At 38.2% G+C, this 22,738-nt stretch overlaps 2 protein-coding genes across 3 annotated transcripts; both read right to left on the bottom strand.

The window, feature by feature from the left end:
- Positions 1 to 7,026: 7,026 nt before the first annotated feature.
- LOC122043364 lies at positions 7,027 to 18,628 on the bottom strand. 2 transcript variants are annotated; one of them, XM_042603940.1, is made up of 10 exons: positions 18,414 to 18,628; positions 18,029 to 18,195; positions 17,855 to 17,919; positions 17,501 to 17,541; positions 17,092 to 17,180; positions 16,903 to 17,016; positions 16,073 to 16,150; positions 15,919 to 15,984; positions 7,551 to 7,631; positions 7,027 to 7,448 (listed from the first exon to the last, which is right to left on the bottom strand). In XM_042603940.1, exons 1-10 carry the CDS (start codon positions 18,556 to 18,558, stop codon positions 7,341 to 7,343), a joined length of 954 nt encoding a protein of 317 aa, XP_042459874.1. In that variant the 5' UTR covers positions 18,559 to 18,628; the 3' UTR covers positions 7,027 to 7,340. The 2 variants fall into 2 exon arrangements, with proteins under 2 accessions (XP_042459874.1, XP_042459875.1); XM_042603941.1 differs by having other exon boundaries at positions 7,551 to 7,628; positions 18,414 to 18,625.
- A 1,905-nt stretch (positions 18,629 to 20,533) lies between these two features.
- LOC122040300 (protein LURP-one-related 5-like) lies at positions 20,534 to 21,548 on the bottom strand. The gene is made up of 2 exons (XM_042599627.1): positions 21,111 to 21,548; positions 20,534 to 21,042 (listed from the first exon to the last, which is right to left on the bottom strand). The coding sequence occupies exons 1-2, from the start codon at positions 21,372 to 21,374 to the stop codon at positions 20,623 to 20,625; spliced, it is 684 nt and encodes a 227-aa protein (XP_042455561.1). The 5' UTR covers positions 21,375 to 21,548; the 3' UTR covers positions 20,534 to 20,622.
- Between the last annotated feature and the right edge of the window lie 1,190 nt (positions 21,549 to 22,738).

The raw sequence follows: 22,738 nt of genomic DNA, 5'->3' as shown, positions 1-22,738 counted from the left end.
TTTTTGTGTTTACAGCAATTCGCCCCCCTCTTGCCGGCCTCCACTGCGCCAACAGGCCGACCCCTATAGGTTGGGTAAGAAGGTGGATATGTGGTGGGTATAAATCTCTATATACAAGAGGCTACGATAGGGATCGAGAGGAGGAATTGGTTTTGGTCTCCCGATGAAATTAAGCATCCCGTGTTCGCCCCGAACACATAACTTAATTTCATCAATAATAATTCATTCCACTAAAGAACTATTATTGAACTACCGCACCAATCCCAAATTACATTTTGGGCTCCTTCTTATTATGAGTGTGTTAGTCTCCCTGTGTTTAAGATGTCAAATGTCCACTAATTAAATGAGTTACTGACAACTCACTTAATTAATATCTTAGTCCAAGAGTAGTACCACTCAACCTTATCGTCATGTCGGAATAGGTCCACTTGCAGGATTTAACATGACAATCCTTATGAGCTCCTCTTGGGGACATTATCAACCTAGATCACTAGGACACAGTTTCCTTCTATAATCAACAACACACACTATAAGTGATATTATTTTCCAACTTATCGGGCTTATTGATTTATCGAACTAAATCTCACTCATTGATAAATTTAAAAAATAAATATCAAATATATGTGCTTGTTATTATATTAGGATAAGAGCACACACTTTCATAATAACTGAGGTCTTTGTTCCTTTATAAAGTCAGTATAAAAGAAACAACCTCTAATGGTCCTACTCAATACACTCTAAGTGTACTAGTGTAATTATATAGTTAAGATAAACTAATATCTAATTACACTACGACCTACCAATGGTTTGTTCCTTTCCATCTTGGTCGTGAGCTACTGTTTATAATTTATAAAGAACCGATAACACGATCTTCTGTGTATGACACCACACATTATGTTATCTACAATATAAATTAATTGAATATCTACATTTGGTATATATAAATGTAGACACTTGACCAATGTGATTCTTATTTCTAAATAAATATTTATACCAAAAGCTAGGCTTTTAGTATACATCCTAACAAGTCTCACATTAGAAGTTTCTTGATTTTATTATTGATTTAAATTATGACACATGCATTGATGTTCTCATTAATGGCGACATTAAACTCAACAACCATAATTTGGTCATTCATTGTAAGCAAGGTGAGGGCTCCTATATAAGGAGCTGAATCTTGAGCAAAGGATAGAGAGTAGTGGAAGATAAGCGAAAGAGAAAGTGAGAGGAAGAGCAGGAAACGAACCTCTGTCCACCCATGTTCTCCCACAAAACTTTCTCAGTCATACATTCGTTCAAATAAACTACTTATAATAGTACTCGGGTACATTCTCAGTTCACCATGAACAACCGGTGCGTAGTTTTACTGTTGTATCACGAGAAACAGACGATCCGAAAGAATCTTGAAGCATAGTCGGAGGTGAGACGAATTTGTTTCAAGGAAATTACGTTGAACGCATGCCTCGGTATCTTAGTCAGCGAATTCTTTTCCTGATTTGACTATCTACTCCTGATTCTACTACACACCGCATCAACTCCACAACTCGGACCACCGAAAGTTTAACAGAACCTGCCCTGCTGGCAGCTTGAGATTATCTGCTCAGGTCATCTCAACAGATAAGTTAGAATTGATTTTGTATAATTTTAATTCAGTAATTTTTCCCAATATCTCCTACAACAGATTTGTTGGATCCCCAAGGTTATTTTTGTCTGATCAACTAAGTTAGATTAGGTCATGTTTTGATTTAATCCCTATTTCTAAGTGTGCATGAACTTAGAAACACAGGAAGTCGAGAAAAAGATGCGGCTAGCGAGAAGGACGGTACGAGAGAGAGCCAACGGGCTCGGTGCGTCTTAGGGACGAGGTGCCGCGGAAGAGTACACCGATGGACAAGAAGAACGTACGCGGCATTCGAGGGACGAGAAGCGAAGCGAAAGCCTGCTCAAGGAGAAGGCTGGAAATTGGATTCGGGTTAGCCCTATTCTGGTTGGCCGCAATCACCCAAGCGAATGGAGTAGCGGAAGATCCAAAGGAAAGCAGGAGCTATTTATATGCTACAGGTAGAGGGCGCCCTCCATGATATAAAGGATGCCCTCCATAGAGAGCGCCCTCCATAGAGAGTGCCCTCCATGATGTAGAGGGTGCCCTCCATAGCATTGAGGGCACCCTCGACCTGGTCAAAGTGGTCGTTCGTAGCGGATAAAGTTTTATCCGTGCCGCCTTGCTGGAGACGCCCTCCATACCTTTGGGAGGCACCCTCAAGCTGTAGATAGAATTTTCAGGAGCTATAAAAAGGCCCCTGGAGATAAGAAATAATTAATCAATTCTTGTATTAACTTCCTAACAATAGTCTGAGCGTTCAAAGATTGTAAGAGGCTTCTCCGCCTACACGAAGGAGTTTTTTCTAGTGCTGCCATTGTCTTGGATTAACAACCACCCCAGTTGTAACCAAATAAAATTCCGAGTCTCTCCTTTCAATTTTTGTATTGTTTATTTTTATTATACTATTGCTGCTAACCTAAGTCCAAAGTTCAAGAAAGGTCTTGATTTATTTTTCAGGCTATTCAACCCCCCTTCTAGCAGACCTACCCGGACCTACAAGATTGTCCAACAATCTTAAAATAAATTTTGTTTTATTGAAATAGCCACAGAACAAAGTGTTAAGATACAACAGACTCAACACATAAAGACCCCCTCTGCCCCGATTAGAACTATGTCAATCAACCACGAATGAAAAAAGGCCAGAGAAGTTCCATGCATTAAACTTCAAGAGGTGACGGCAAAAGATAATCTTCTACTTAACTACGCTCAATCTGGCTCGATTCTTGACTGAGGACCCTCCCAGCATGCTGAGGATGCTAATACATAGACCATTAGTACAATGGAGGCATGGACTCACTCTGAGTTCCTTTATTGAAACTAGATCCTCAACTACCTTACCGACTCGTTGTACTCTATGTATAGCATGAAGAGAACGGTTAAGGAGCTATGAGAGTCACTAGACAAGAAGTACAAGTCGTAGGATGCAAGGATCAAGAAGTTCATCATGGGTTGATTCTTGGACTATAAGATAGTTGACTCCAAGATGACGATCAGCCAAGTTCAGGAACTTTAGGTAATCTTGCACGAGATCCACTCAGAATGGATGATTCTAAGTGAAACCTTCTAGGTGGCTACTATCATTGAGAAGCTGCCTCCTGGATGGAAGAACTTCAAGAACTACCTAAAACACAAGCGGAAGGAGATGAATGTGGAGGAACTCATTGTTAGACTTCCCATCGAAGAAGACAAAAAGAGTTCAGAGAGAAAGTTGCTCTCTTAGGCTATTATAGAAGCCAACATGGTCGAGCACAGTCAAAACTCGAAACGAAAGAACCACACTCTAAAGGAGATATGAATATTCTTCTATTAAGCTATGGACTGCCAGAGTTTATGTGGGGAGAACTGTGTTAACAGTTAATTACCTTTTAAATAAGGTGCTCCGGGAGAAAATAGATAAGAACTTTTATGAGTTGTGGAATGGAAGACAATCATTCTACAAACATTTATGAATGTAGGGGTGTCTTGCCAAAGTTTTAGTGTCTGATCCGAAAAGGATTAAGATAGAACCAAAGACTATTAATTGCATATTTATTGGATATGTACATAATAACAGCGCGTATCAATTTTTTGTATATGAGTCATAAATGCTGAATATACACAAGAACTCGATAATAGAATCAAGAAATACATCGTTCTTCAAGCATGTGTTTTCGTATAAGACCCAAGAGGAAGCAAGCTCCTCAAAATGGGAATATGAAACACAAGATGAAAATAATGATGATGAACCAGTCAAGGTTGAGCTTAGACGGAGCAAAAGAGCTCAGGTAGAAAAATATACGGATCAGATTTTATCACTTTCATGTTGGAAAGTGAGCCCCGAAGTTACTCAGAAGCAGTAAGCTCTTATAATGGACCTCACTGGAGAGAGACAATTGCATCTGAGATAGAATCTATCTTACAAAATCACACTTGGAAACTTGTGGATCTTCCTCCGGAAAGTAAATCACTAGGTTGCAAGTGGATCTTCAAGAAGAAAATAAAGTCAGATGACACAATTGATAAATATAAAACCAGATTAGTAATCAAAGGATACCGACAACGAGAAGGCCTTGATTACTTTGATATGTATTCTCTAGTATCAAGAATAACTTCCATCAGAGTATTGTTGACTATAGTCACTCTATAAAATCTTAAAATACATTAGATGAATGTAAAGGTAGTTTTTCTAAATGGGGATTTAAAAGAGAAAATCTATATTGAGCAACCTGAGGGGTTTTCTGTACCAGGATAGAAAAATAAGTTTGTAGATTGGTGAAATTATTATATGGCTTGAAACAAACATCAAAGCAGTGGCATGAGAAATTTAATAATGTCATGAAGGAATGTGGAGTCAAGATTAATGAATGTGATAAATGTATATACATAAAAGTTACAAAGAATAACTATATCATCTTGTGCCTATATGTAGATGACATATTTATCATTAGAAGTAATAATAAGATAATCAAATCCACTGAAGATATATTGAACTCGAGATTTAACATAAAAGACATGGACCTAGTTGATATGATTTTAGAAATCAAAATTCTTAAAACAATAGAAGGATTTGTTCTTAGTCAGTCTCATTATGTGGACAAGATTCTTGATAAATTCACCAAGGGTTATACTGTGTTGGCACAAACATCGATAGATACGAGTCAACATTTATCGAAAAATCAAAGTGAAAGTATCTCTCAAATAGAGTACTCTCGGGGAATTGGAAATCTAATGTACCTGATGAATTATACACAATCAGACTTAGCATACGCAATAAGTAAACTTAGTAGATACATAAGTAATCCCAGTGTTGAGCACTGGAAAGGAATAATAAGAGTACTGAGGTACTTGAGGTATACTCGTGAATATGGATTGCACTATACGAGATATCCTGCTGTGATAGAATGATATAGCGATGTGTTGGATATCTGACATATAAGACTCTAAGTCTATGAGTGGATATATATTCACTTTGGGAGGTGCAATCATTTCCTGGAAATCTTCTAAGCAAACTGTAATAACCAGATCCATGATGGAATCTGAGTTTGTAGCTCTTGATAAATGTGGTGAAGAGACTGAATGACTACGGCAATTCTCATAAAATATTTTGAGATGGTCAAAACTTGTGCCGATAATTTGCATACATTGTGATAGTCTATCAACAATTAACAGGGCATAAAGTCGTCTGTATAATGGTAAGTCTAGGCATATACGTCATAGATATAATATCATTAGACAACTACTCTCAACGAGAGTTATCATTATTGACTATATGAAGTCAAAGGATAACCTAATAGATCCGCTAACCAAAGGGTTAAATCAAAAATTATTTGCAAGCTCATCTTGAGGAATGAGTTTGATATCATTATCAGTGATCAGTGCAGAGGACACCCAACATATACTGACTGGAGATCCCAAGAACTAGATTCAAAGGAACAACTAATTTACACTGACTAGAGACACTATGAGGGATAACCCAATAAAATAATGATTGAACCAGGGTAAACCAGTAAACTTTTACTGATTAAGAAGAGTAGATGACTACTCTCGAGGCATCACTTGTGTGAGAAAAAAGTGGGGTCACTTCGAAGAGAATAGCACAATTCTTAGAGCTTCTTATAGAATCAGGCATGTTCATGGCCAAGAATGAACACACACTAATAAAAACTGAGTTGTATCGGGAAGAGTCTTGGATGAGGTTTGTCAATACTTACACAAATGGCAAAACAATTCAATGACATCATGTCTACTGTCAGCCAGTATACAAATAGATCTTCACAAGGGAAGATTCAAAGGATAAAATCTACCTATCTTATACTTGACTCAATTGTTGAATGTTATCACATACCATGTATTTTATTCATGTAGGGGATTGTTGAAAATGTGAATGTAATAAAGAGGTGGAGACGAAAAAATTCTATTGCGCATGAGTTGTTAGTCTCACATTAAAAGTCTTTTGGCTTTATTGTTGGTTTAAATTATAGCGCATGCATTGATGTTGTAAATATATGCATAGGGAGAGACTCTCTCATGCATGGGTGCGCAGGGGTGGGTGCAAATCCAGGGTCCGAATTGTATTGAACCAAAGTTGACTCATATGCGAGTACGACCTGCACACATTGAATGCCTAACTGGTCGAGGCATGATTTTGCCAAGTAAATAAACTAACATTTTGCCACCAAATCTCTTTTTGCTACATACTCAAAAGGGTAACAAAAGCATTAATATGAAATTAATGACGATTCCGTAATGTCTCGACATTAATGACGGCATTAAACTCATTAATGGTGACTTCATAATGTCTCAGCATTAATGATCACATTAAACTCATTAATAATGATTCTGTAACGTCTCGACATTAATGAAGACATTAAACCTATTAATGGCAACATTAAACCCAGCATTAAATAACTATAATTTGGTCATTCATTATAAGCAAGGTGAGGACTCCTATATAAGGATACTGGATATTGAACAAAGGATAGAGAGTAGCGAAAAATAAGCGAAAGAGAAAACAAGAGGAAGAGTCAGAAGTGAGCATTTATCCACCTATGTTCTCCCACAAAACTCTCTTAGCTATACATCCGTTCAGTTGAACTACTCGTGATAGCACTCGGGTGTATTCTCAGTTTGCCATGAACAATCAATTCTTAGTTGCGTGCATGGTTTTATCGTTATATCTTGGGAAACAAACAACCCGAGAGAACCTCGAAGCACAGTCGGAAGTGGAACGAATCTATTTCAAGGAAACTGCGTTGAACGCAGACCTCGGTATCTTAATCAACAAATTTTCTTCCCGATTCGGTGATCAACTCGCGATTCAACTACGCATCGCATCAACTCTACAACTCGGACCACCAGAAGCTTAACAGAACCAATCTCACTGGCAATCTAAAATTATCCGCTCAAGTCATCTCAACAGATAAATTAAAATTAAATTTATATAATTTCAATTCAATAATTACTTCCAATATTTCTGGCAAAAGATTATCCAACACATACTATTTGACTAGATTTGATTCAGTTTGTTTCCACCAGTGAAGCTACTTAAAAACACACTGTATTTTGACACTATGTGAAGTTACAGCACAGCTGAGAAAAATTTTGATTATCTATGCCTCTCACTGAAGAATGCATTCTTCTTTTCTCATCAGCTTGAACTTGGTTTATCCTTTTGAGGTAGGATAAGGCAGAAGGTTGCTGTCTCAGAATCTCAAGTTCATAGAATGTGGGAAGTTCTTCAACAGAAAGCTTGCATGTCTTAATTCTGTTTGCAACCAAGAGGGAATTTCCTTATCTTCATTCTTCCATCTAATGCTAAGGCAAGCACATCATGTTCTTCGACAAACCAAAGCTCCCAAACGGTTGCCTGAACAGAGAATGATAAGCAGAAATGCAGGTAAACATAAACTTAAGTAGCAAACAACAAATTTAGCACACAGGATCTTTGTCGAAGTGCAAGTAGCTTTACCTCGAAACCTTGAAGTTTCTTGTTGAGCTGATCCACTAGCGCATGAAACAACTGGAGGCTATCAGATGGCTTCTCAGGCTTCTTTGCAAAAGGGCAAAAGTAGATTATCAAGGGAAATACAACTGAAGAAATGAGTTTAAGATGAGAAATTTTTGTGAGATAATATCAAATTTGAACTTTGAGCGAGCAATCTCTCCATGACCAAATGAAATCAGGCACTTGTAATCAGAGACACCCGCTGTATTCTATAGCAACCCAGCAATTCTGAACAAAGCTTCTGAGTTCTGACTTGATCTATGTTTGGTCTAATTTTTAGACAAATTCAGTGTTGACCGTGGTATGGTATAAGGGAAATTTCACTGTAACAGACTATGACTGTGATATGGTTCCGAGTATAGGATCGAATCACAGGTCGAGATCCGAATCTGTACTTGGTCATGCAACACGAAAGGAGGAAAGGGAGGAGGAAAGACTCATCCTAGACGGAGTTCCAATTACTCAATTTTTTCTCCCCTCTTCATTGATAATAACACTCCTTTTATAAGGAATTAATTACATGGACTATTCAAGGAGAAAACGGAAAAGACAATCTCTAAAGGAAACAAGGAATCAAATAAATAAATGTCCTTTATTTATTTCTACTTATAATAGTAACAAATTTGGATAGTAGCAGAATTTGGACAGTAACCAAATAGGCAGTAGCAAATTTATTCAGTAGCTAATTAGGTAGTAGCAGATTTATTCTAAATTGTCAAATTAGGTAGTAGCAGATTTATTCCAAGCTAGTAATTTGCTTCCGATTATAGTGGCGTCCAACAAAGGCATCCACATCATCACTCCCCTCCTCAATGTTGAGCTTGTCCTCAAGCTTGAAGGTTGGGTAGACGGAGAGGAACTTCTCGGCTGGTTCCCAAGTGGCATCTTCAATGGAGAAACCTGCCCAATGCACTAAGTACTCCTGTGTCCCTCTGAATTGTCTGGAGAACAGGTAGAGCTTGGCCTTCACACATCTAAGGTAAGGTTCCCGCATTATCTGGTGGAGAGCCCTTATATGGCTTTAGCAATGAGACGTGAAAAATATCAAGGATGCGGCTATCAAGCGGTAAATCAAGTCTGTAAGCAATAGACCCAATGCGTGTCGCCACTTGAAATGGACCGAAATATTTGGGAAGCAACTTGTGATGACGTTGGCGAGCCACCGATAGTTGACGATACTGTTGGTTGGTCCTAGGAAGATCGTACTGGTTCCACTGTACAAAAATTTTATACAAGTGTTGAACCTTTCCTAACAACGTATTGTATTCTTTAGAAATTAAATTCGGAATCGCAAACAGAACTTAACATTATTAATTCTAAATTTAACTTATCTGTTCTTAATGGTTTAAACTTGGATCGCAAACGATGCTTAACATTATTAATCCAAATCCACCTATGTTATAAATTCAATTAAATATTAATTTCAGAAATTGACTTCCAAGTTAAACATGGCAAGGCACTAGACCTTCTTGGATATGGGAGCAACCACCACTTCCTAGAAAAAGTCTTTCAATGAAATCTAATATTTAATTTCCTTATATAACTCTAGGTTTAACCAAAACGAACAATCGAATCAAGATCGAAAAATAAAAGAAACGAAACACAACTTCGAATTACAAATCCGAAAATCTAAAATCATATGTCTCTTGTATTTGAAATTCATACAAAGAAAAACTAGTATAATGCGGAAAATAATTACTAGTTATACCTTTCTTTGTATGCAATGACCTCTTGATCTTCTACCATATTCCTCTTCTAATCTCGGACGTTGTGTGGGCAACGATCTATCGAGATGAGAACCACCCAAGTCCTTCTTCTTCCTCCTTGCAAGTTTCGACCAAGCACTTCTCTTTGGGATGAAGAATTTTGGCCACCACCACCAAGTTCCAAGGGATGCTAGAAACAAAACCTCCGTTCTCTCCTTCTCCTAGCTAGAACCGGCCACCAACAAGAGCTCCAAGAGAGGGATGAAACCGGCCACTAAAGAAGAAGAGAAGAGGAGAAGAGCAAGGTGCAGGGCCGGCCACCACCAAGGAAGAGAGGGAGGAAAATAGAATAGAGTTGTGTCTCATAAAGACACCTCTACCCCCTCTTTTATATTCCTTGGTCTTGGCAAATAAGGAAAATTTAAATAAAAACTTCCTTATTTTCTTTGCCATGAAAAGGAAAATTTAATTGATTAAAACAAATTTCTTTTTCTTAAATATCATGGTCGGCCACCTCATAGCTCCAAACAAGGAAAGTTTTAATAACACGAGAATTAAAACTTCCTAATTTGTTTCCGGAAATTTTTAATAAAAATTTCTCTATTAATTTTTTCCTTCATAGTTGGTTATAAAAGGAAATTTTATAAATTAAAATATTTCTTTTAAACATGTGAATGATTTCCAAAAAAGAAAGTTTTCTTCAAAATTAAAATTTTCCTTTCAATCTACAAATAAGGAAAGATATCAAATCTTTTCTTAATCCTTTGTAGAAACTTATAAAAGAAAAAATTTATAATTTTAAAACTCTCTTTTAAATCATGAACATGGTTATAAAAAAGGAAAGTTTTTTCAAAATTAAAATCTTCCTTTCAATCTACAAATAAGGAAAGATATCAAATCTTTTCTTAATCCTTTGTAGAAACTTATAAAAGGAAAAATTTATAATTTTAAAATTCTCTTTTAAACATGAACATGGTTAAAAAAAGGAAAGTTTTCTCAAAATTAAAATCTTCCTTTCAATCTACAAATAAGGAAAGATATCAAATCTTTTCTTAATCTTTTGTAGAAAGCTATAAAAGGAAATATTTAAATTTTAAACTCTCTTTTAAAACCATGGAATCCACATAAGAAAATTTTAAAAAATTAAAATTATTCTAATTTGATGTGGCCGGCCACACCAAGCTTAGGCTCCAAGCTAGGGTCGGCCACACAACTTGCTCATCCTATTTGCTTTGGCCGGCCCAAGCTTGGGTTCCAAGCTTGCTTGGCCGGCCACCTTAGGATGGGTATAAAGGTGGGTATAGGTGGGTATAATACTTTATAAATAAGAGGCTGCGATAGGGATCGAGAGGAGGAATTGGTTTTGGTCTCCCAATGAAATTAAGCTTCCCGTGTTCGCACCGAACACCCAACTTAATTTCACCAATAATAATTCATACCACTAAAGAATTATTAGTGAACTACCGCACCAATCCCAAATTACATTTTGGACTTCTTCTTATTATGAGTGTGTTATTCTCCCTGTGTTTAAGATGTCGAATGCCCACTAATTAAATGAGTTACTGACAACTCTCTTTAATTAATATCTTAGTCCAAGAGTAGTACCACTCAACTTTATCATCATGTCGGACTAAGTCCACCTACAGAGTTAACATGACAATCCTTATAAGCTCCTCTTGGGAGCATTATCAACCTAGATTACTAGGACACAGTTTTCTTCTATAATCAACAACACACACTATAAGTAATATCATTTCCCAACTTATCGGGCCTATTGATTTATCGAGCTAAATCTCACCCTTTAATAAGTCAAAGAAATAAATACTAAATATATGTGTTTGTTATTATATTAGGATTAAGAGCACACACATCCATAATAACTAAGGTCTTGTTCTTTTATTAAGTCAGTATAAAAAGAACTTAAATTAAATGGTCATACTCAATACACTTAGAGTGTACTAGTGTAATTTATTAGTCAAGATAAACTAATACCTAATTACACTACGACTATTCCAACGGTTTGTTCTTTTCCATCTTAGTCGTGAGCAACTGTTTATAATTTATAAAGAACTGATAACATGATCTTCTATGTGTGACACCACACACCATGTTATCTACAATATAAATTAATTGAACAACTACACTTAGCAAATAACTGTAGACATTTGACCAATGCGATTCATTTATTTCAAAATAGATGTTTACAAAAAGTTAGGCTTTTAGTATACACTAACAAATACGGTTGTAGGCGTAGCCAGACCCAGTCACCCACTGCAAAACTCAATTCACGGTGAGAGGAGTCAAAAGCCAATTTGGTCCGCTGTTGGGATTGCAGTAAACGTGCCCTCGCCACCTGAAGCACCTCATCCCTCTCCATCAAGGTGCGATCTACTACAGCAACACGAGTAGAACCTCCAGAATAAGATAGGAGACGAGGGGGCTCTCGTCCATACACTAGCTGAAATGGTGTAGCCCCCAAAGCAGTATGGAAAGATGTGTTGTAGCAATACTCGGCCCATGAAAGTCATTCAAGCCATTTATGCGGTTGATCCCCAACAAAGCAACGCAAATACATTTCAATGGTACGATTAACCACCTCCGTTTGTCCATCAGTCTGTGGGTGGTAGGCTGAAGAAAAAGATAGCTTGGTTCCACAAAGTCAGAACAATTCCCGCCAAAAGGAGCTAAGGAAAACCTTGTCACGATCAGAAACAATAGATTCAGGCATTCCATGGAGGCGGAATATCTCAGTAAAGAAGATCACAGCCACTGAGATCGCTGTATACGAATGGGCTAGGGGAATGAAATGAGCATACTTGGATAAACGGTCCACAATTACAAACAAGACTGATTTACCCTTCACCTTCGGAAGACCCTCAATAAAGTCCATGGAGATGTCTGCCCATACTTGTTCAGGGATGGAAAGAGGTTGAAGTAGACCTGCTAGTAGCAAGTTCTGCCATTTGTTGCACTGACAGGTAACACAAAGGTCAAGATATCCCGCTTCATACCTGGCCAATAGAAGCCGGCACGAAGGCGGTGTAATGTCTTCTGTATCCCCTCATGCCCCGCCTCATGAAAAACTGCGATCACTGTGGGAAGCAGCGGAGATTTGCCGGGAAGGAAAACCCGACCCTTGTAGTAAATTAAACCATCCCGAGTTTCCCACTCGGGCCCCTCCTCTCCACTTTGAACTCGGCGTAGTAACCTGAACAACTCAGAATTAGAGTTCACTTCGCTTCGTATCTTATCAAAGATCTCTGCACAGGGAATAGAAAGAGTCATTATAATAGGTTCCTCCTCGTGACAACGGGAGAGAGCGTCTGCGGCCCGATTCAAATGGCCCGCCTTAAATTCCACCCGGAAGTCGAAGCCCATCAGCTTGCTAATCCAATGGCCCGCCTTCAAATTATAATGGTATGTTCGTATCAGAAAGTGGTGACCCCACAGGTACGGCCTCCAATGGATAACGGCTTTGGCCAAACCAATGAGTTCTCGTTCATATGTTGCTAATTTGAGATGATGCTCTACTAATTTTCGACTGAAGAAAGCAATGGGGTGCCTAGTTGTTGAAGAACTGCTCCAAATCCATTCCCTAAAGCGTCACACTCCACTACAAATTCTTCGGAAAAATTAGGCAGACTAAGCACTGGTGCTTCTGATAGCGACTTCTTTAATTTGCCCAAATACCTCTTCAGCCTCTTGGGACCATTGGAATGTATTCTTCCTAAGAAGACTCATGAGAGGGGTTGTGATTTGCCCGTAAGCCTGGATGAATTTGCAGTAGTAACCTGTTAGTCCGAGAAATCCCCTGAGAGCTTTGCAAGTTTGAGGTCTGGCCACTCAATCGCCTGGATTTTGTTGCGATCCACCTTGACCTCTCGGGAATGGATAACATGACTCAAGTAGGATACTTGGGACTGACCAAAGAAACACTTGGGTTTTTTTTAGAAATAAAAGGTTAGCCTTTAACAATTCAAAGACAAGCCGACAATGCCCCAAGTGAGTATCCCTCGTGGGGCTGTAGATCAAGATGTCATCAAAGAAAACCAAAACGAACTTACGGAGATATGGCTAGAAGACTTCATTCATTAGTGCTTGAAAGGTTGACGGGGCGTTGGTGAGGCCGAATGGCATGACCAAGAACTCAAAGTGTCCATGGTGGGTACGAAAGGCTGTCTTCTCGATATCCCTCGAGTCCATCCGAATCTGGTGGTATCCGGAGTGCAAGTCTAGTTTGGTGAAGTACTGCGCCCTATGGAGCTCGTCAAGTAATTCCTTCACTATTAGAATGGGAAACTTGTCTTTAACCGTACGGTTGTTGAGCTCACGATAATCGATACAGAAACGCCACGAGTCATCCTATTTTTTAACCTGAAGAACTGATGACGAAAAAGGCGACTTACTAGGGCGGATGATGATACCCTGGATGAGCATCTGGATGCATTGTCGCTCGATCTCATCCTTTTGTCCTGGCAAGAGCGTGATACGGTAATCACAGTTACGAGGTGGAGGGAGGCCTGCAGGTTCTTGAAATAAGTCATCGTAATCCTCAAGCAATGACTCCGGTTTGTTCCCTATGAATTCCTCGCTACGTATCATGGTTGTACCTAGCTTCGATTCCAACAAGCGACCACGCCAAAGGACCTCCTTGCCCGCCAAGGCAAACTTCATCGTCAGGGAACAGTAGTCCCATATAATGGGGCCTAGGGTGCGCAGCCATTTAATTCCCAAAACCATGTCAAACCCCTCCAACGGAAGCATATAGAGATCAACAGAGAAGGTATCTTTGCCCACTTGTAGGGGTACCGACTTGCAAAGGCCTAAGCTTGGCACGCACTCTCCGTTGGCAACACATACCTTCAGGCCCGGTTGCTTTTGGATCTCCACCTTCAGGTCCGACACTAGCCCTTCACACACGAAGTTGTGTGTGCTTCCTGAATCCACCAATACCGAGACAGGTATCCCATGTGATGCGGCCAACAACTGCATTGTTTGTGAGTTTCTAACCCCACTGATAGCATGGAGGGAAATTTCTAGGTGCATCTCCCCCTCTTCCTCACCTTCACTATCATCATCCGGTAGTTTAATCCAGAATAGGTGCTTACACTTGTGACCCGTGGAGTAGGACTCGTCGCAATTAAAACAGAGGTCTTTAGCTCTTCGTTCTGCCATCTCCGCGTGGGATAGACGCTTGAAGAATGAGGTAGGTGGAGTCCCTTTGCTGTTGTCCCCCATAGCCTTGGTCTTTGCTACGGGAGGGCCTCTACTGCTAGGGTTGAACTTGGATGTGATTCCGCCCCAATTTGTACGCAGTGGGCACCCGCCTCGATGGAAGCATTGCTTCCGTTCTAATGCCCTGGCCATATTCATTGCAATGCCAAGGTTTCCAGGCTTCTGTAGCTCAATGTCAATACGAAGATCTTCAACTAGCCCTGCTATAAACAAGTCAACCTGTTGTCGGGGTCGGAGGTCCGAGTTTCGGGCGAGGAGGGATTGAAATTGACGCTGGTAGTCTTCTACAGAGCCTGCTTCAGATTTGCTAGCTCTTCCAAAGGGTTGTTACTTAGAGGCGGGCCAAAGAGGATATGACAATGGTCTCTGAACTGCTTCCAAGTCATCTCTGGCTCTTTTTGCTCTACCTGATCAAACCAAAGTTAGGCTTCCCCTACCAAGTGGAAGGCAGCAAGGCCAACCTTGTCAGCCTCTATAGTCCTTTGGTTGGTAAAGAATTTTTTGCATTTTTTAACCCAGCTCAGCGAATCCCCTTCTCCAGAATAAGTGGGGAACTCCATCTTTGAGTATCGCAGAGCCATGGTGCCGCTAGTTGGCAGTTCAGGTCTGACCCCCGAGCCTCTAGAAGGGTCATACTCTGCGCTGGTAGGGCAGTGGCCAAAGGTCGTCGTCTAGCATCTTGAACAGTACAGGAAATCTCGGCAATCTGCTCCTCTAGTCCTTGCTGGCGGGAGGTGATTTGCTCCATAAAAACTTACTAATGCGAGGTCAATTTCTCCATGAAGTCATTGAGTTTGGATGCGATCGGATCCGTGTCACCGATGATCAGCTCTGATACCAAGTTGATATGGTCCCGAGTATAGGATCGAGTCACAGGTCGAGATCCGGATCCGTACTTGGCCATGCAACACGAAAGGGGGAAAGGGAGGAGGAAAGACTCGTCCTAAACAGAATGCCAATTACTCAATTTTTTCTCCCCTCTTCATTGATAATAGCACTCCTTTTATAAGGAGTTAATTACATGGACTATTCAAGGAGAACAAGGAAAAAAACAATCCCTAAAGGAAACAAGAAATCAAATAAATAAATGACCTTTATTTATTTCTACTTATAACAGTAGCAAATTTGGGCAGTAGCAGAATTTGGACAGTAACCAAATAGGCAATAGCAGATTTATTTAGTAGTTAATTAGGTAGTAGCATATTTATTCCAAATTGTCAAATTAGGTAATAGCAGATTTGTTTCAAGCTAATAATTTGCTTCCGATTATAGTGGCGTTCAACAAAGACGTCCAGATCAGACTGATGGCTTTCATTGGAATACAATGTAGCAGAGAACGGACAAAACACTGTAACTCCATAAGATTGATACGTAAACCAACATTGTGTTACCTCATATAAGATTTTGGGGTGCCCAAGAATTCTTGCAAATGAAGTGTGAAGTAGAAGAGACTCATACTGTACGATGAAAAAAAAAATGTAAAAGACGGAATGATAAAATAGAATGAACCAATCATTAGACTAAAACAAACGCCTATCTTCTTACAAGTTGTTTCTCAGGTGCACGCGGAAGAGCAGCTCTCAGTTTTTCTCGAATGACTATAGGATCAGTGCCTGAGACCACCTAGCAGTTTACGAGAACAGAAAGGTAGATAAGATAAATCAAAAGAAAAGGTTAGCTCATAAGTAATAAAAGGAATAATTGCAGCCGCAGAAAGTAGTCCATTTTATAAGAAAAACGATAAGGCATTAGTAATTTTCCCATCCATCACTTGATCTATCAAGATCCTTCATAGAGACTTTCAAGAATCTATTAAATAGAGATTGACAATTGGAAAAAAAAGAAAGAATGCATTAAGCACTAAATTTTAGAAGGTTGAATGATAGGCTGATTGCAAATTATTTTGCTAAAAGGGAGTTTGTGTGATTTATGGCAGAAGTTACCTTTGCACCTTTTAGTTTTGCATTATTTTTTAAATTGTTTGATGATTGTTCTTGCAAGTATGCATACTGTTAACAATAACACAGAGATAATTTTATCAAACTTTGATATAAAACACTACAAACATTTTGGTAAGCTTCATTGTGACCTAAGCACTTTAGGAAGAATGGCTTGAGACACATCAAACGTAAATACCAGTAATTAATGAGAATGCATCATTAAGGCATAAAGAGCAACACCCAAACTAAATTGCAAGGAGCGATGTCTAGCTGTATAAGCAGCAGCTCTAGATGAAACACCACATGCATATGACCAGAATTATCATGAAGTTTACATAGCTCACAAAAAATTGCATTAACATTGTCCATGAAAATATTTTAAAAATATGTCAGGATTCATAATGAAAGGCGAAGAACAAGAAGGATGAGAGAGACCTGCCAGCATCCCAGTAGCACACCAGTTGATGTCAACACAACTCTATCCAAGATAATCTTCAGGGGACATACATCTTTCGCAACACTTTTAATACTATTTGCCTCAGCTTCAATCTCAAGAAAATATGCATGATATCAATATAAGAATTTTTGCAGATATGCACAAGGATCATAATAAGTTTCTAGTACCTGGTCATTTGTTGCAATTACAGGTTTCAGATGATGAGAGGCATGAAACATACTCGAGTGGTAAATGCTCATATTTTGAAACCAGATAACTGAAACAGTTAAAGCTAATTGTTGGTTACATGACACCAAGAAATGTAAATTTTATAAAATATAAAACATTCAGTTTTGACAAGACATTAGGGCCATAATATACAGCAAACGCCTGCAGCTTTTAGTGTGGTGTTTCAGATGGATAGTGACATTAATTATGGAGTCAAATAGTGTAAACATAGCCTTCTAATGACACTTCGAATTTAGATACAAGCAATGGAATCAACGAGTGAAAAAGTTGAACATGATTCAGGGATATTTTTAGCTTGCGTAAATCAATTCTAACCATTGCAAAATGGCTGTAAATTAGGTTAATTACCACTGTCGAAGTATGGAAGAAAGACTTCTCTGACAGTTTTCCTGCCAGAACCAATACACCAAAGAATTAGTTTAGGAAGAAACTAACCTATTGTTTGCACTAAATTTGGCACACTTTAAATCAAGAATCAAAGCAGAGAAAATTCAAATAAAGACAAATAATTCCCTTGTTAGTAAACAGAATGGTAAAGTCAGTCCAGAATCTAAAGAATTTAACTTGCATCATTAATCATTAATCATAATATCTTGACTTGCTTGATTTTTCCAAATTTGATAAAATATATATATATATATTTCTTTTGAAAGAAATATATTTTTTTGAATGGGAATCCTTATGAGGGAAAAAAGTACATACGAGATCGGAATCGAGTATTCACTACTGAGATAAAGCACTGTTGCTCGAACTGGTGGATCTGCCTTCTGTTAAAAGAAAATGAATGCGAAAGGGCGTTGAGATAGATGGTGAAAAAAGGTCAATACTGTTTTTCAAGAAGCCAGCTCAACTAAGGCCCAAATGTAGAGGCTGCACCTTCAAAACCGGAGTAACAGAACCATTTTTCAGCTCAAACAATTCCGAAATCGAAAGTGATTGCGAAGTCTCTCCGCCCTTCAAAAATGCCGCGCCGTGCTCGTCCAAATCTCGAGCCATCTTATCGTACAAAAGCTTCCGCCCCTCCGAGATCGACATCCTAGATCCTAATCCAGGCACACCAAAAAGTACCATTATTCTCCCAAAGAAACCTAGTAGAAATGAGGAAAAGCGAGGACTTTGACTTCTTCGGATCACAAACTAATAAGATTATGCAAACAATTCCAATAACTCACTCAAACAGAACTGAAATCCGCCGTAAAAAACCCCCAAATAAAATTATGAGTTCCACTCCAACGTAGAACAAATGATCGGGAGTAGTTACCGGAATCTGATGATGCAATGAGCGCCGGAGAGGAATTGGAGTTCTCCATGGAGATTCGAAGGGTGAGGTAGAAGAGGATGGTGGTGAAGATCCAAATAAGGATTGCGATTGATTTGGATCGGCAGAAACTTAGAACTCTCGGCATTCGATTGGGATCTACTTCCGTAGGGAAAGAGAAATACCTCGAAGAAAAAAGAGAAATGTCGAACAGGTTCCGGCCCCACCGGTCATATAAATATTCTGCAAAATAAATTTAAACATATATATTTAATTTATCAGTGTTTATGATTTTAAAAACATATAAATTATTAATAAATAATAAATAATATCCATTGATACGATAACGAAGAAGTGCTCCACTAAAACATGAGTGGAAATAAGAAAGATTAGCCGACATGAAAGTTAAAGTGAAAGTAGTTAAAGAGTTAGGATCACACATTGGGTGAAGCTGGCTGAACGGACTTTCAACTTTGGTGAGATGTGATCGTCTGTGTAGCCATCCGTTCAAAAACTTGTGAGATTAAGAAATAGATAGTAAATTTTCTAGTGCACCGTCCTTGTTGATCGGACGGCATATCCGATCAGACAAAATATAGTCCTTCGACAACAGAAAAGTTGAGTCAAGGACAAGGCGATATTTTTATTCAGTACAACTAAGCTGGGGTGTCCCTATCGAGCAGTTCTCGTACGGTCTACACTGGGATCTATGTACATATTTCATCGTATTTTTTGGAAGTTTACGTCGTCAACAACAGAATATGTCTAGTATGCAAATCGTACTTTAGAAATTTTTACCTTTTTATGTCAAAAATTTACGTGCTCACTTATCTATTTTTAGGAAGCTTTGGAAAATATGCATATGCCTTGTGATGCATGCATAGACATTACAATGACAATATAAAATGAGGTTTCCATCTACAAATAGAAATATGTGATATTTTACTATTCAACACGCTCATTGCTATAGTTTTTCTACTATTTTTTTTAAACCAAGGACTGACTTACGTGTCGAAGAATCAACGCGAGGACTCCTTTCCAACTTGACACTAAACAAAGAGTTTTCATCTAATCAACCGTAAAATCATTCTATCGTCTTTTTTTAACTTTAGAGCATACTCATCCATGAATAAAATTAAATAAACTTACAAATAAAAAATAAAATAAATAAATTTATAATATTAAACTCACTCACCAATCAAATACATCTTAAAATATTAATATTTTAAACAATCAAATATAACATCTAAATGGATAAGCTCGAGCTCATTTAAAAAACAAATTGAATAATTATTCTACTGATTTAATTCATTTTAAATGCGATTTAACTTACAATCTTACCTTATAAATTTGAACAATATAAAATCTGACACTTCTCAATATTGGTAGAAAATAAAACGAGGAGTTTAAAATTTCACGAGATTAATTTTATCTCTTGGTATAGACATTTTCACGTTAAATCAAAACTAAAAAATATTTAAGATATCAAAAGTGATATTTTAGCTCTGGACTATGATGTAATGGTCTGTTTTTAGCTACTCAGATAAGAATCGAGTCAATAGCTTATCACTAGTAACAAGCTATTGAATTAGAATAAGTTAGATAATCAGTACCTAACTTTAAAAAAATATATTACTTTTAATTTTCTTCCATTATAAAATTATATTTATAATATGAAAAATGCATCTGAATATATGATTTTTGCCCTATGAAAGTACTAATTAATTCGATTTCCAATTTACATTTTCCTTATAACAAATTATGTTTGACCGTCTATTAATAGTGTTTTTAGATTTAACCTAATAATTGACTACTCATCCTAAGAATTAATGGGTCCAAACAATTAGCTAAAATAAAAATTAAATAAATAAATTACTAATTAATTCGCACCTCAATAAACAAGGTTCAATCATCGAGCTCGATGCTTGTCCTTGAAATTCTTACTTAAGTACAAGAGTTAGGCAATAGGTGGGTGAAACACATATCTAACTCTCTACTTCAAAACCTTGAATCAATTTTAACTTAAAAAGCTATTTATTTTTCTCAAATTCTGTTTGGTTCGGATTCAAAAATTTTGTACCAAATCCGAAAATTTAAATCCTAAAACATTATTTAAAAAATCATTTAGAAAAACATTCAAATTCAAATATAATTAAACATTGTCTGAGTTATCAACTAAGTCCCTGTAATTTACCATAATTCTCTATTAACATTAACAAGCGGCCTCTGCTATCGGAGAATCGACCTGCTCCTCTTCTTCTTCGGACTCCTCGCCGGTGATCTGGTCGAGGACGACGACGAGACCCATCGCGAAGGCAGAATCGCAGTGCGGATGAAGGCAGAGCGAGAACACGTCTCTCCCAAACATCACGTGCGACAAAGTATCCACTTTACGCTTAATCTCAGCCACCACCGCCGCTCCTCCTCCGCCACCGCTGCAGCCCTCGTAGATCACCCGGCAACACCGCTTCGCGAAGCACCCCTCGATTCGGTACCCGTTGGAGTCCGCCTCCACCACGAATCCGCTACGATCGCTGCCGAAGATGGAGGACCTCCGCACCGCGAAAAGGGGCCGCTGCCCCTCTTGCCTCTCCCCCAGGAACGCCTCCCACCGCTGATGCAAGCTCGGCCACTGAAAAAAAGGGAAAGAAAATACGTATCGATTTGAAACTAGAATCGCAATCGATAGGTGGATCGGACCTTGCGGCGGAGGGTGAGGATAGGATCGCCGGAGGGATCCATGAGCAGGATCTGGCGATCGGCGAAAGCAGGAGAGCCGCTGCGGGCGTAGGTGTCGACGCGGAAGACCAGATCTCCAGTGGCGTGGTCGTAGGCGGCGAAGCCATCTCCGTAGAAGAAGATGGAGGTCTTTCGGACCGTCAGCTCCCGCTCCGCCTGGCTGCAAAATTTCTCTCCGACGACAGCCCCCGCAGCCACCTCAGACGCTTTCAAATCACTCTCCATGGCCGGAGGGAAGCGAGGTGCGTCGATCGGATGATCGCAGGAAGAGCAAGGTGGAGCTTGTGCCACCGATCAAGAGCACAATCGAAAGCAGAGAGGACGATGCTGCCGCCGCCGCAGCAGCAGAGGGATATGAGGCTGTGAAATGAGTCGCTAGTCTTCGAGTGTAGTGGTGTTGAATCCACTTCAACCGGATTTTTTTTTTAAAACCGGTTCGGGGTTGAACCAATTCTGGGTCGAAAATTTGTGGACGGTGAAACCGCAAGAAGGGATGCGAGTATCCGTCGATATTCCACCTATTTAAGTTTGTTCGATGTGGACAATTATACTTTCTATTTTCGAAATGATTCTTAATTTACTTAATAAGTGGAACAGTATTCATATAGTAGAAGATTATATTAAAACTAAATATAATATTATTTACCAAATGACCGTTGGGAAATTTCTAAATCACCCATTATATTTTGAGAATCACCAGCACCCATTCAACTGCAGAGTTTAATTTCTACATCATTCGGTTCATATTTAAATGATTGAATATAAAATTTATTTATGTATCACTCTTTTCCACTATATCCACTTGTAAAAATAAAATCTCTCTCTTTCTCTCATCTCCGTGAAACAAAACTTTTAAATCAACACCACCACTATCATTAATCATTAATTCTGATGACCAATAAAAAAAAATTATAGAGTCAGATCAAGATGGATCTAAGTATTAGTTGAGTTTATCATTTTTCTTTAAATTACTATTAGAAAAACTCAAAAATAATAATAAAAAGTATATTTAAATTCTTTATCACATCAAAAATTTACAGAATCTGAAATGATATAATCTAAAATCTCTATCGATCTGTGAATTTTCATTGAAACTCATTGATAGATCTAGACTGTTTATATTTCTACAAAATTACACCCATCAAATAAGATTGAGTGAGAGGAAAATATATATGATGTTAAACTTTGCTTCTTATCAAGGAATATCATAGGCTCAACTTGGTCCTAGTTTACTCCTAGAGACGTTTAACCTAATTTGAAAGTAGATTAAGATCAAGTTGATATTGACCTCCTTGTTAGCCTCATAGTGTTTATTGATTAAAATCAAAATTTCATATCATATCTATCTCCCTTTCATTTAACTCTATCATATGTCTATAAATTCATAGAAATTTAAATAATTTAGATATATTAATAAATTTTAGTCAAAATTTATTGATTAATTTAAAAAAACTCATATTATATTAATTTCACATCATATGAATTTTTAAAATTAATCAGGATTTTTAAAATGATAAGAGTCTAAATATATGGATTTTGAGAGGAAGGAAGAGAAAGATATGGGTAGAGAGAGAAGGGGTGGGGAGATA

This window comes from Zingiber officinale, chromosome 2A, assembly GCF_018446385.1.
Source record: "Zingiber officinale cultivar Zhangliang chromosome 2A, Zo_v1.1, whole genome shotgun sequence".
NCBI classification, from domain to species: Eukaryota; Viridiplantae; Streptophyta; class Magnoliopsida; order Zingiberales; family Zingiberaceae; genus Zingiber; species Zingiber officinale.
The sequence above is the reverse complement of the archived record's forward strand: the minus strand, read 5'-3'. Positions and strand labels throughout refer to the sequence as shown.